General features: G+C 39.5%; 2 protein-coding genes across 2 annotated transcripts; both read left to right on the top strand.

Annotated features, from left to right (window-relative positions):
• The first annotated feature begins 158 nt into the window (after positions 1–158).
• On the top strand, positions 159–5,313 carry LOC116731574 (glutathione S-transferase A-like). The gene is made up of 6 exons (XM_032581404.1): positions 159–2,511; positions 3,621–3,686; positions 3,814–3,919; positions 4,598–4,716; positions 4,807–4,895; positions 5,008–5,313. The coding sequence occupies exons 1-6, from the start codon at positions 2,344–2,346 to the stop codon at positions 5,138–5,140; spliced, it is 681 nt and encodes a 226-aa protein (XP_032437295.1). The 5' UTR covers positions 159–2,343; the 3' UTR covers positions 5,141–5,313.
• Positions 5,314–9,911: 4,598 nt separating this feature from the next.
• Positions 9,912–12,228, top strand: LOC116731577 (glutathione S-transferase A). The gene is made up of 6 exons (XM_032581408.1): positions 9,912–10,143; positions 10,277–10,342; positions 10,558–10,663; positions 11,233–11,348; positions 11,704–11,789; positions 11,895–12,228. Exons 1-6 carry the CDS (start codon positions 9,976–9,978, stop codon positions 12,022–12,024), a joined length of 672 nt encoding a protein of 223 aa, XP_032437299.1. The 5' UTR covers positions 9,912–9,975; the 3' UTR covers positions 12,025–12,228.
• Positions 12,229–14,115: the final 1,887 nt, after the last annotated feature.

The raw sequence follows: 14,115 nt of genomic DNA, 5'->3' as shown, positions 1-14,115 counted from the left end.
TCACTTTCAGGTCTTCGCAGGACGTTAAATGATTTCCAGACTGCATTCCCTTTATTTAAAGAGAAAGAAAATAGTTTTGATTGTTTTACAACACTGGAAATTAAATTTTTACACAAATGTAAAATAATTGAGAAATACAAATATATTTGTGTAAAAGCATTAAAGAATCTACAGTGTATTCACACCAATTCACTTTTTTTTTTTTCTTTTCCACTTTTTATGTTGCATCCATGTCCCACATTGTAATAACCAAACATCCCCATAGCACAATGCTGCCACCACCATGTCATAGGGATGCTGACGTTGATTGCCAGCCCCAACGTCTGCATTGTGTCTTCTGGTTAGTGGAACTTGACACATTCCTGGATTAAATGGCTCAAAAATGTAGATGGGCGAGTTTGAAAACTCGTCCATCTACATTATGTTGGCATTTTGAAGTGGAAAATTACACAATAAATTGCAAGCTTGCTTTCTAGATCAGATTCTTTTTTTTTTTTTTTAAATGAACGTATAGAGAAAAAAAAAACCTTCACCGTACTTAGTCAACTCCGGTTATTTCAAATGATGTCAGATGGATTTTCCCAGGGTGGCACAACTAGTTGCCAGTTGATGTGCAACTTTTGGTGTGCAAGAATAGCAGAAACCGGCTTTTTCACCGGTTTTTAAAGCAGAACAAGTAGTTTCAAAACTGCTTTTTTTTTTTTTATTTTAAACTGAGGTCCAAAAGTTGTGTGTCTTTGAAACAGAAAGCAGATGTTTTACAGATACTCAACATTCTTATTAGGTACAGGTAGATGCTAGATCTTATATAAAGGACATAGATAAGAAACGACAAAAAAAAAAAAAAAAGCTCGAAGGGAGCAACTCCAAACTCTGACTTTTACTTCAAAAAGGAAGCGGCCAGTTTCTGTATCAGCTCAGGTGAATCCTGAGGTAAACTTGGCCACTATGCTCAATAACCCAAGTTATTAAACAAATATCGTTAGATAAAAGCAGGTTTAAAATATTCCACTTGACTTTTTCTCCAAATTGAGAGCTTGATGACGGTGAGGTATGAGAGATTGCAAAAATAACAAGCGCTGTATGTTGTTAAATGCTTGTATGGGCAATAAATTCTCGAAATGTTGAACCTAGTGACTGGATTTCAAAGTAAGAGCTGCAGTATAATCAATACCCACAGATGCTCGGCATGAGTTTGGTTGTGCTTGGTAGTTGTAAAGGTATTTAAGACTTTTCTAACTTCAGCTCAACAATTGAACACACCACCAAAAAATTACCCTTAAGCTCATTTTCCATTTTACACTACTTGTCTTTTCTGCAGGCATAGTTTTGTTTTTACATATTTTAACTGATTGACACGTAGCGTATCAATATTTTATCTTCCCTGCCATTCATAAAAACTGCATTAATTTAAAGTTCCTTTTGGGGGCCAAACGGCACATTGTAAGAAAAACGGCTAATGGTATTTGCATGATGGGAGAGAACTTCCTTGAAATGACACTTTGATGCAGCTAAACCCTCACAACTACAGCAAAGACTGTTTATTTAGATAAGTGAGACTTTCAGCCGCTTCCTTTCACTGTTGCTGCATTCCACACAATATAAAAGTAGTCTGTTCTGGGGACACTTAGGAAAGACAACCTCTACTTTAATTTTCAGATTATAATTTTGTAACAAACAGTCATTCATCATGGGCTGAATGGCAGGTGGATTAGGATATCGGTAAAAAACCCAACTTTTAAATACCTGGGTTGGGTGCTGGTCTGGTAGGTCTCCCAGGATGCTGTTCTCCGGACTTTTGCACCACTTGCCAAGTAAATTTTCATTTTATGCGCTCAAATTCGAGCTGGAAAGTTTATATCACTAACTTTGTCTTGTTTAGCCATTAACAAGACAAAGTTAATGCTAGAGTACTGTTCTATTTTCTTCTAGTTTTTTTTTTTTTTTACAATATTGACTTTAGTCATCCAGCCATAGAAAATAACCTGTTGTTTGGATAACCCTACAATGGCAAGCTACTGAGCTAGTAATTTTATCGTGTGTCTACAACAGAGTGATTTTCATCACCCAACAATAAACTTTTACTGCTGGTTTTATCTTTGGGTTTTTGTTCAAAGTTCACCCGACATCAAAGAACTTCAAGAGCATGTGTCGGGCGAACGCGATCGTTTGGCCTAACGTTTGTCAATCCTTTCACACGTTTGCTGCGTCGGTCATCGTTGGTGATTGGATGAGACGTTTTCAAACCCTCCAATCCCATAGTAGACTGAAAGAAACAAACCGCTCTGGACAGAGCATTTGCTTACATCTATTCTGTTAGATGTAGCAGCTCTCTCTGAAGCTATGGCCAAGAGCATGACTCTGCTGTGGGGCTCCGGCTCGCCTCCCTGCTGGAGGGTCATGATCGCCCTGGAGGAGAAGAAGCTGCAGGGCTACAACAGCAGACTGCTGTCCTTCGACAAAGAGGAGATCAAGTCTCAGGAAGTGTTTGACATCAATCCAAGGGGTCAGGTAGGGAGAAAAGCACATTCATGAGCAAGATGTTTGGCCAGCAGCAGGTGTCTTTGTATGCAGATGGAGGTGTGCCTGAGTCAATGCTGCATGTGGAGGTCGGGAAGGTCACATAACAGTGTGTGTTAATGATTCAGCAGAGAGTAGTTGTTGCAGGTCGCTTTCCTGAATAACGGATGAATTACTAGCTTTCAGTTCTAAGCTTTTTCTAAATTAACATTTTATACTTCGATGTCAAATAATGAATAAATTGAATTTCTTTGCCAACAGTGGATCACAAAATCAAACTGCAGTGCTACGAAAAGTACTACCTACCATTTTGGCTTTTTAAAAATTTTTTTTAATTTTTTTACATGTTTCAAATCATGAAGCAAATTATAATATCAGACAAAAACAGCTTATTTATTTATTTATTTATTTATTTCAAACAGACAAAAAGTAGATATTTAAGACCACTCTTCTTTGCAAAGTAGTTTAAATTTGAAATCACCTTACGTGATTCAAGTCTGTACTTTGATTAGGCCACTTGAAAGAGCAGCATTCGTGTCGTGGATTCGTCAAATGTAGCCATCCACATAGCAAAGCTGACCCAAATCATCACACTAACACCCTCACGTTTGACTTTTTCTAAAAAAAAAGAAAAAAGAAAATTGGTCAATGTTACACCAGAGATACCTGGACCTTCTGCAAAGTTACACTTTGCTTATTCACGCCACAAAATATTTTTCCAAAAGTTAGTTTTTCACACACAGTAACGTTGGCTTGTGTATCTTTTTTTTTTATTATTTGGAAACTATTTTTGTCCGAAATTAACGACGAGTTGAAACATTTAATTGTTGCAAGAAAAGCAGAACAGATGTCAATAAAAAAAGTTCTTTTTCACTACGCTGTATGAACTAAAAGGAGTACAAAAAAGGTTGAAATAATGGTCTAAAATCAAGAAAAATGATTAAAACAGGTTGACATAAATGATGTATGCGAGTGAAGTTAAAAGCAAATAAGCTGAAAATTTATAGTTTATGTGGTTTGTAAATAAACATGTACTCTGTTTGTTTTTTATTTGAAAATGAACCGACATTGAAAATGAATTTTAAAAATCCTTCTTTTAGGTGCCGTCTTTTAAACATGGAGACGTAATTGTCAACGAATCCTACGCAGCCTGTTTTTACCTGGAGGTGAGGGGGGCCACTTCGTCAACTAAAGCCTGAATCTGAAACAAACACAGATGTGTACACTGACCGAGGACAACTCAACATGGTGAGCATTTAATGTGACTTTTTTTTTCTTCTCCGTTTTTGCCAGAGCCAGTTTAAGTCTCAGGGAACGAAACTGATCCCAGACAGCACTGAAGAACAAGCGCTGATGTACCAACGCATGTTTGAGGGCCTCACTTTCTACGACAAACTGAGTAAGAAAAGCAGTCAGAATGAAGCAGTTGCCTAAATCTTTTTACCCTTGGTTTTAAAGCTGCTAAAACACACTCTCCACAATATTTATCTGCAGAATAAAGAGTTCAGAAATTGCAGGGGGGGGGGGGGGGGGGTGGTTGTTGTTTCCTGTAGCAGCTAGCTGCTTGTGCCAATGCTAGCTTGTAAAACAGAAACAAACAATCAATCTCAGCTGTATTTTTATTTTTTTTTTAACTTATGTACCACAGCTAGAACATTTTTGCTAGCTTCTCTGCTTCTAAATAGAAAAGCTGTTCTTTGCTGTTGCTTCAGTAATGTTTCTGTTGCATCATTTTGCTGTAACTATGCAGACGCCACAGGGGAGAACCAGCTACAAGTCTCAGAACATGCTTCTCTCCCTACCTATAGGGTTAGTTCAGGATTGTTTTGAATAAAGAGTTGTCAGAAATTAATTGTTTACCTGTAGTAGATAACTCTTATAAAGTATAACTCATAATAAGTTGGGTCCTGGTTTCAAACCCTTTTTTTTTTTTTTTGCTAAGGTCATTAATTTCCTTATTGAAATCCCATGCCATACTTTAAAATGCTACCATTTCTAAGATATCAATCTCTTCTTTTTTTTTTTTTAAGTCCAAGGTGTTTATTTGAAAAATCAGCACATTTTTTCATCTTTCCAGCTGCAGTTATTTTCTACGAGTACTACGTCCCCGAAGGCGAGAGGCTTGCCTCAGCTGTGAAGAGACGCAAAGAGGCTCTGAGCACGGAGCTCAAACTCTGGGAGGGCTTCTTGCACAAGGCGTGTGAACGCAGCTCAAGAACACAAACTATCTGAAGAATCCGTAACATATTCTCATCTGCTGTACAAACTCTCTTCTTTCTTTTCTAGACGGGTTCTGGCTCTAACCTGGCAGGGAAGTCTTTCACGCTCGCAGATGTAGTCGTTTTTCCAACCGTTGCCACTCTTTTTAGATTTGGGTGAGTGAGAAAAACAAGTGACGTTTGCATTTAGCTCTTCTTTTGTATGTTTTGATCAGCAGTTAATCAAAGCATGTACAGTTTCAAGAGTTTTCCACTTGTTTTTCTGTAGGTTGTCTGAAAAGCGTTACCCCAGACTGGCAGAGTACTACGCTCTGCTGAGGGAGAGGCCGAGCGTCAAGGCCAGCTGGCCTCCCCACTGGCTGGAGAACACCAAGGGTCAAGACACCCTGAATGACGTCTGACAAAGAAATATTTCAGTCAGACCCCGAAAGTACCATTTTATATGTGTTTTCTTTTTGTAACGGCATAAATCCTTTCCCTCAAAAATTGCAGCTGTTTCGACAATCTTGTAACATAGAGTAGCAACATGATAGGATATTCCTTATAATAAACGTGTGTGAACTTTTCTAATGAGTGTGCCGTTTGGATTTCTTTCAAATAAATCTGAAATAATCCAACCAAAGTTATCACTACCACAGATTCTACTGGGCTGCAGGTCATGTGGTTTTTGGAGGATAACAGCAAAAATGCCTTTTAGACAGCAGATGCAGACATGATAGAACATTTTCTTAAGACGGTCTGCATTCTAAAATGGATGATTGGTGTTAAATCACAATTTGTGTTTTTGTTATAAGAATAATACAAGTGCAAAGACTAACAGATAGCTAGGTAGCTATAATGCTTGCTAGGTAGATTTGTAGCTAGCTAGTCAGCTGTCTAACTAGCTATATATAAAGCTAGCTAGCAAGATATAACACTTGGCAAGCGTTATATCTTGCTAGCTAGCTTTATATCTGGCAAGCTAGATTTACATATCCAGCTAGCCAGGTAGCTAGCTGGATATAAAGCTAGCTAGCCAGACAGATTTTTCAAAGAAATGAAGTGTCAGTTGCTATAAGACTATAATGTCCCCATGTCAGTATGACTGCAAATGCACTCAATGAAATCCTTTTAGTATTTCACTTCTACAGCAAACATTTAACAAGCTGTAACATTTTTTCTTTTCTTGGCCAGTGTTCATGCATCACTTTGGGTTTTTTGTGCCTGCACCTGTTATTTTCTGGTTGTATGACTCCATCTGCTCCAACATTCAGAATATCAGAAATTCAGCTGTAACCACTGCCATTAGTATGTTTTAAAACAGCAAGGCTTTTCTTGTGAACATCTATTTGCTTTACCATCACACCACTCTATGCAATACTTTGGTAATGAGAAACCTGTTTATAGGCCATCAGTTAATATTAAACCAGCTGATAATGGTTTCACGTAGCATATTGGTTTTGTTTCTAAATAACGAAATCGACTGGTTTCTTCACTTTCTTTGATTTTTCCACGCCTTTTTCTTCATGTGCTTGTTACTTATTTTCTATACTTATTTTCTATACCGTTCCACTTTATTGGTTAATTTATGGACAAATTTACGTTCATTTCTTTTTTTTATGTGTGGATTACTAAGATTGTTGCTGACATCTGGTGGGAATTTGATACCAATCGCCTCAATAGAAATATTTAGACTAATGTGTTGACATGCGTTCCGATGAGGATCAAAACGACCTTTAAGCTGGTATTAAACATGCTTTTCATTAAGACCACATTTTTGTATTAATATATGGTTTTATTCCTGTGGCAAATTACTGGAAGAATGGACACACGACAGAAATCTCTTTTTTTCCTCTGTATGAGTCTATATTTGCAAAGACGATGTGATTTAAAGTCATAACAATAAATTTAATATTTGCCAAACAATCAAATTGGTAAGCTGGTCCATCCAGTGGCCAAAAAAAAAAAAAGAAGCAGGAGTTCAGGAAGGAGCGCCCAGCGACTGTCGCGTGTGAGAAACTGGTATTTCTGGTCAGACAGGTTGCAGAGTGGGTGTCAGCCTGGACAGCATGGCTTCTGTGCCTCATCATTTGAATGTTTGTGCAGGAAACTAAATTGACCTGCGCAAATCTCATGTGTTGTCATGACTTTGCACTATTGAGTCTTTTTGAATGACATTTGCTACAAGCCATTCTGGGTCACTTTAAAAAAAATTTTAGCTGGCTTCGACGGCATGTTTTCCAACTTGTCCACACACCGAGACATATCTCAAGGAAACATTTTTACTCTTTATTACTTTGTACACAAACAAAAGAAAACCTTCAAAGTTTGAAAGTTAACAGTGGGGCTATTTACAGTTAATTTATTAGGGTTCGAATTGAGCCTATCTACTCTAATTACTTCTAAGTACTTTTTTATCTTATTGCATTTTACAACTTAAAGAGCACAGGTCAATTTTTTTTAAATTTTTTTTACAACCTTTCCATTTAGATAGGCAGAGCAGCTAACTCACGATAGTTATGCAGATTTCTTTTGTCTACAGGATGACGAGATATGATGAAATAGATAAAAAAAAAAAAAATGAATAAACAGTCAAACGATGCCAAAGAATAACAACATGACATACGAGAATCTATTTCGAGAGGAGAAATAAGAGTGGTGCCCGATGGGACAGATTAAAAATGCTCTGTGGTGTGCATTTTCTGCTCCAGTTCTGACCAGCATTGTTACTCTGAGGCCAATAGAGGTCACCATTCAGTGCCAGAACATTTCATGTTAGAGGTCCATGCAGTTACTGTGCAAGTCTCACTTTTCTCCACATAATCAGGTGTGAGGGTGAATATAAACTGTGCCGCAGTGTTGTAGCCGTCTCTGTCTGGTTGTTTTTATTAGGTGAACATTTTTCACACCCCACACACACACACCCACGCACACACACACACACACACACACAGCTCATTTTTCTATAACACTGTGTTGTTTCGCCTCGAAAAGTCTCTAAATGATGGAAAATTAAAATTAGTCTTTTTGTAATTTGGGTCAGAAACTGATGTGATTTACCAGGGGGGAAAAAAATGATAATTTAATTGAACATTAGCTAACTAATAAAGTGGAAACAAAAAGCAGAAAACAAAAATTGCTTACGCAGCTATTTCTGTTGAGGGCCTCTCTCTGCCTTGGCGATGCTCTAAAATAAAAGCCTCATTAATACAATAAAAACTTAATCCAAAACTTTGATAAACACTCATAACTCAGTGGTTATAGCGCGTAACACTAAAGCTTTCTGTGTGCACAGGAGAACATTATGAAATCTACTCATCCATCCATTCATCCCCTGTTTATGCAGGGAGGCGCATAAAACACTCTATTCCCGTTTATGGCTGCCCTTTGCACACAGGACGATAAAAGCCGTCAATGACAAGTCAAATAATCAAACTTGCAGTAAACAAACACGGACAATGAATGATACTTTACAAAAGGTTGGAGGGGAGAAGCCATTCTGTTTTCCTTTGTCTGCAGCTTTCACAAAAGGCCCACATGTGCTTCAACCTGCTCACCTTGACGGGGCGCGTTCGCGCAAGACCAAAATATTTTTGCTTCGTTGTGCAGGCGAAAATCAAACAAAGAGAAAAGAGCCTTGTCATCCCTGCACAGCAAAAATACTCAAGAGGACTTGTTAGGCAGAGCCAGCATAGTGATGAAGGTACAGATACAATATTTGTCTCTTAGTGATGAGAGAGGGGAAGCATGCGCCAACGAAATCATTCCTCACAAATCTCAGGGTTTTCTTGTGATTTTGCCTTTACTTTTTTTTTCTTTCTTTCTTTCCAGGAAGTCACATTTCGAGAATCTTCACCCGTTGTTTTCTGCAGCTTGTAACTAGAGGGCGAAACAAGCAGCTGTTTGTTTTCATTTCGTTTGGCGAGAGTCTTCTAGAAATATGAAGTCGTCCCTGTTGCCAATCAGGCCCACAAAAAAAAGGGGTTTTGGAGGATATTAAATGTTAGACAAAAAAGCATTTTAAGTATCAGTCACTGTGAGATATGGTTCAGAAGTAAATGACAGAAATAAGCATTAAATACTAAATATGAAAGTGAACACTAGCTCAAGAAGAACGTTGTGTTTGAGCACAAAGTAGACTTAAAGACCCAAACTTTAAATCAAATATTTTTGATTTTCTCTCTCTGCAGTTTAACTGCAGGGAAAACGTTTAGTTTTCGCTGCTGCAGAAAAGAATCAAAAGTGATTTTTTCCCCCTCTTTTTTTTTTTCCACCATTTTGCCTATGTGTTAATCTCTAAACACCAAATCAACCTTACTTTTGAACACCGGAGTAAAAATCAGATTAGCTCCGTGACAACGAATTAGAATTGAACTCATTTTGTTGCAAACGTTTTAGAAATGGGCTGGGATTCTGCTAATTCGTTCACTATCTTTTAACTTTTTTACGCTTGCATCATTTCTGCTACTGAAAATGTGTTTCATTTTACCCCACTAAAAAGTATGCAGACTGTCACAACAGTTGTGCATGATAAAATCTAACTGCTTTGCTTTATCGCTGCAGGAATGCGACGGTGGCCGAGGCCAGCTGCTTTCTATTTGGTTTGTGCAGGGGTGAATGAGAAGTGCTGAGTCACAATGAGTTTTCAAAAAGCCTAGTAAGTAGCCCAGTCTTGTTGCAGGAGGATACACCCTTGCAGCGGGAAAAGCAACTGCACCCTGGGACAAAAACATAAAAAAGTAAAATCCAGCCATTATTATTTCTGCAGGTTTTTGTTAGCATGCAGTCCATGCGTGCAATTTTACTTGTTTGTCTTTTACTTTTAAACCTTTTTTTTTCTTTTCTTTTTACCATAAGGGTTAATCAGAAGAAATAAAGAGCTGCAGCTCAAACCAAGAGAATTCCCCTCCTCCTTGCATGCCATCGGAAGCAACCTCGGTGCAATCAACTGGAGCAATAACACGCATTCTCAGACATAGTAAAAATGAAATGGAAATGGACTTTGGCCGCAATACCTTGTTGTCTAGGGTCGCAAAGTAAAGCAGTTCAACATGTTTAAACGAATTGTTGGCTGTCTTAGCTGCCTAGAGTCGCTTATCTTTGGCAATATCACAAACATGGGTTGGGACTCAGGTCCACCAATCCGGTTGTGGAAGGCTGGAGGCTGTTATAAAAACAGGCGTGGGGAGACTTCCAGACTCACTCCTCATTCTCTCCCTCGTCTCGCTGCTGGGAAACGACCTCTCACCCTGCAACAATGGCCAAGGACATGACTCTGCTGTGGGGCTCCGGCTCTCCTCCCTGCTGGAGGGTCTTGATCGCCCTGGAGGAGAAGGGCCTGCAGGGCTACAACAGCAAACAGCTGTCCTTTGAAAAGGGGGAGCACAAGGGGAAGGAAGTCCTCGCCATCAATCCCAGGGGTCAGGTAGGTTCAGGTCATTCAATTCTGCGACACAAAAATTGTAAAAAAAAAATTTTTTTGACGCACTCACTAATACATAGAGTGCTGGCCTGCAGAAAGTTCTTTGACTTTAAACATTATGCTCTCTGTCTTGAAGCTTCCTGCCTTCAAACATGGAAACATCACCCTGAACGAGTCTTACGGTGCTTGCCTGTACCTGGAGGTGAGAACCTAGTTAAAGTTTTATGCAGTCATGGGCCTCCAAAGAGTTAACAAGAGGAAACAAGGGGGAGGGACGCTTTTCCCCGTTGCATTCAGCGCTGTCTTGCAGACAAAGAGACACCTTACACCACAGAGGGAGCCGAAACCAGAGCCTCCGTTCATAACTTGTTGCTCATAACTTATGCTCTTTTTTTCTCCTTGTGTCTCCGACAACAGGAGCAGTTCAAGAACCAAGGCAACAAGCTGACGCCCGAAAACAAAGCCGAAGTTGCACTGATGTACCAGCGCATGTTTGAGGGGCTATCGCTCTTCGACAAAATAAGTAAGCTGGCCCTGACGCTCGAGGAATTCAAAGCATTTCACTTTTATTGCGCATTTAAGGACAAGGATAAACACCTTACTCTGACACCCTGAGGTCCACCTTGTGGGACTTTTGCACCTGGCAACGTCAAGCACCATGTCTGCAACCTTAAAACCCGCTGAGAGTTGTCACGTCTTCAGCGGGCCTCCTGAGGAGGGAGTGACGTTGCATCAGATGTTCCCTCCTTCCTCACGAGGACCCGATTTGTTCAAAACAAAACACACACCTTGTGCGAGCTCAAAGAGCAAATGAGGTCACGTCAAAATCTTAATGTTAATCCCACAGAGGATCACATGATAGCTGGCGTGCACAGATGAAGCCACAAGATGTTTGACCCCATTTCACAGGGCAAGGAAATAACAGATAAGTGACAAGGAGATTCACTGCATGCCTTTTCCTCGTCTCCTTCCGTGACACTCCTGACCGATCCCGATCTATGTTGCACGCAAGGAAATGGCAGCAATCATGGGGGTTGACGTTTGCCACACCGGGAAGTCGCTCTCGCTGATTGCATGTTTTTCTCCCATCAGAACAATCCCTCTTCTACGACCGCTTCGTCCCCGAGAACGAGAGGCACGACTCCGCCAAGAAGAGGAACGCCGAGGGACTGAAGGACGAGATCAAAATCTGGGAGGGCTACATGCAGGTAAGCAAGACGTCCTGCAAAAATCTTTTGGTTTGGCGTTCGTTATTACCTTTTACTTTTTGTTTTTCCTTTGGTACGGTTAAGACTGGGATGCCTTATTAGAAACTCGTGCAAAAAAGAACATGAGGTATTCTGTGGACTCTTTGTCGTTGCTTGTCTCGGGACATTTAAAAAAACACGACTACTCCTGACATGTCACCTTTTTTTTGCTACCAAACACCTAGCTGTGATTGGATTATATATCAAGACACACTGACCAGCACCAGCTGCGGTGTTAGTCCTCATGTCTGACTGTCAGGATATAAGTGATGTAAAGGTACACAGTTAAAAACATTTTTGCTTTACGTTCTTCTAGACAACGGGTCCTTACCTTGCAGGAAAGAGCTTTTCTCTGGCTGATGTCATCGTCTTCCCAGTGGTCGCTTTCCTCTTCCGTTTTGGGTAAGTGGGCGAAATTATTCCAAATTGCTTCAAACTGAATGAAAAAAAAAATGAGCTGAAGGAAACGGTGACATTAAATCCCTTTTCGTTTTAAATGATCTGCAGCTTGAATGAGGAGCACTTCCCTAAACTGGCAGCTTACCACAACACTGTGAAGGACAGACCCAGCGTCAAGAACACCTGGCCTTCCAACTGGAAGGACAGTCCAGGAATGGATACACTGAAGAACCTTTAAGCTGGAAACAAATGTTCCCTTTGCATTTACTATGAAGCTACATCTTCTGCTGCACTACTGTAGAGGTTTACATGTTAAACAAAAAACCAGACAAACACTTTTCTTTCACTGCTAGGTGCTTGCCTGATACCATTTGTATGTAATTTCCTATAAAGATGTGTGTGTTTGGTGCTGTGACCAACAAAATAAATACAACTGAAATGAGTCCGTCTCCGTTTCATCATTCTAATTGTGACGCTCGCATTAGCTTTTCTCCAGGTCGATTTATGAATGAGATGTGTCCATTTATTGCCAGGTTTTGGAAGAGGACGAGCAGCCCCGACCCACGACTCCCCCACTCAGCTCCTTCAGACTAGCCAGCGGCAATTAGCAAACGCCTTTTGGAACCTCTCATTATTGGAGCTACTTCTCAGTGAAAAGCTGGTAAAAAAAAAAACGTTAAAGCGTTAACAGAGGAGCCATTATGTGATGACTTCCTGAAGGCGGAGTTTCAGAGAGATTAGGAGTTTTTAAAGCGACACGGGCCCAATTTCAAAGCGTTAAACTCAAAGTTTTCCTTTAAATTACATTTGTTACATATAGTATTTTTTCCTAACAACTGAATTTAACATAGTTACTTCATTGTGCTATAAAATGGCCCTTTGTGAGTGGAAAACACATAATACTAAATAGTGTTAATTGAAAACCCCCAGTTATCTACGAGAAAGACTCAGAGAGTCATTTCATTATTTCTAGTCTCACGGTAAGGAGAGTATGCTTTCAAATCAGCAAAACAATGACTTCACATGAAGAAAATTGAAGATTTTTAGAGGCCTAGCAAGAGTCCAGCTCTAAATCTGATGAAGAGGACTGAGGACCAAGAACTGTCAATAGAAACTGACGCATTTGGAGAACGTTTGCGTTTGATCAAATTGTGTCAAGCAATCCCGTAAGCCGTAGATAAGCTCCATTTCAAGTGAGAACGATTTATTATTGTTGTACTTTGTTACTATGGTTTGTACACTGTTTGAAATCCCCTGTAAATTATTAATCGAAGGATTTATTTTTGACACAAGTGTTAATTGAACTAGATTCTGTCTAAAGCAGGAAAACGGTGGCTGGCAATGAAATCAGCAAACGAGTCAACATCATCGCCCTATGCAGGATTGCCACCAGAAGATAAGGTTCTGTTCCTCCGCCAAGGGGAACATAAAAAAGTGAATCATTTACACGAAGCCTTGCTCTATTTGCCGAACACAATCTGGTTGTTATGTAACAGCTTAGGAGAATCAAGTGAAAGGTTCGTCCATGTGCTTCTTCAATTGAAAAAAAAAATACAGCAGTTTGAGGTTGAAACGTGGCAATTTTTGATACAAGAAGATGTGACTGTGTAACTCGGCCAATGCCGATGTGAAAAGTTTACGATTACATGCTCCACTTCCCGAAAACACGCTTATCATCACATTTATTTTATTCTCTCTTATTCTCTTTATTCTCTTCAGCTGAACCCAACTGCAAAAGTCGTAATGCTGAGGGAGGAATTTATATTCAGGTTGACGGTTTTCTCAAGGCACTGATTCTGGATCCATTGAGCAGGTGTCGCCCCCTGTAGGACACACTGGTCTTTTGCAGAGAAAGTAGCGTTGGAGAGAAGGATGTCATGAAAAACTCGATATTAATCATGTACTTTTTTTTTTTTTTTTACTTTTCATTATGAAAGACGTAGTTTAAAAGCACACAGAAATTTGGGCTTTTAATAAAAATACAAGAAGAATCCATAAAAAGGAACGGCGGAAGTGGTTTCGTTACAAAGACGAGCAATTTAAGAGCCTGAAAGGTGGAGGATATTGATTTATTATTAATAAAGTTCTGGATTTATGGATTTAAAAGTAGAATGAAACCTTCAGAAAGTGCAAAATGACGTTGGCTGGGATCAGTCTTTTAGTTTTATTTATGATTCATGACCTTTTTCTTCTCTTTGATCAAAAAGTAACTTTCTTTGTTGACGGTTTTAAAAAACTGAAACTGTTTGTCTGCGAAATGGAGCTGAAGTTTGTTTGTGATGTACTTCAACTCCATTCCAACATAAAGATCCATCTTGGTGTCAAAAGA

Source organism: Xiphophorus hellerii, chromosome 13 (assembly GCF_003331165.1).
Source record: "Xiphophorus hellerii strain 12219 chromosome 13, Xiphophorus_hellerii-4.1, whole genome shotgun sequence".
NCBI lineage: Eukaryota > Metazoa > Chordata > Actinopteri > Cyprinodontiformes > Poeciliidae > Xiphophorus > Xiphophorus hellerii.
This window is presented reverse-complemented; position numbering and strand designations above follow the sequence as displayed.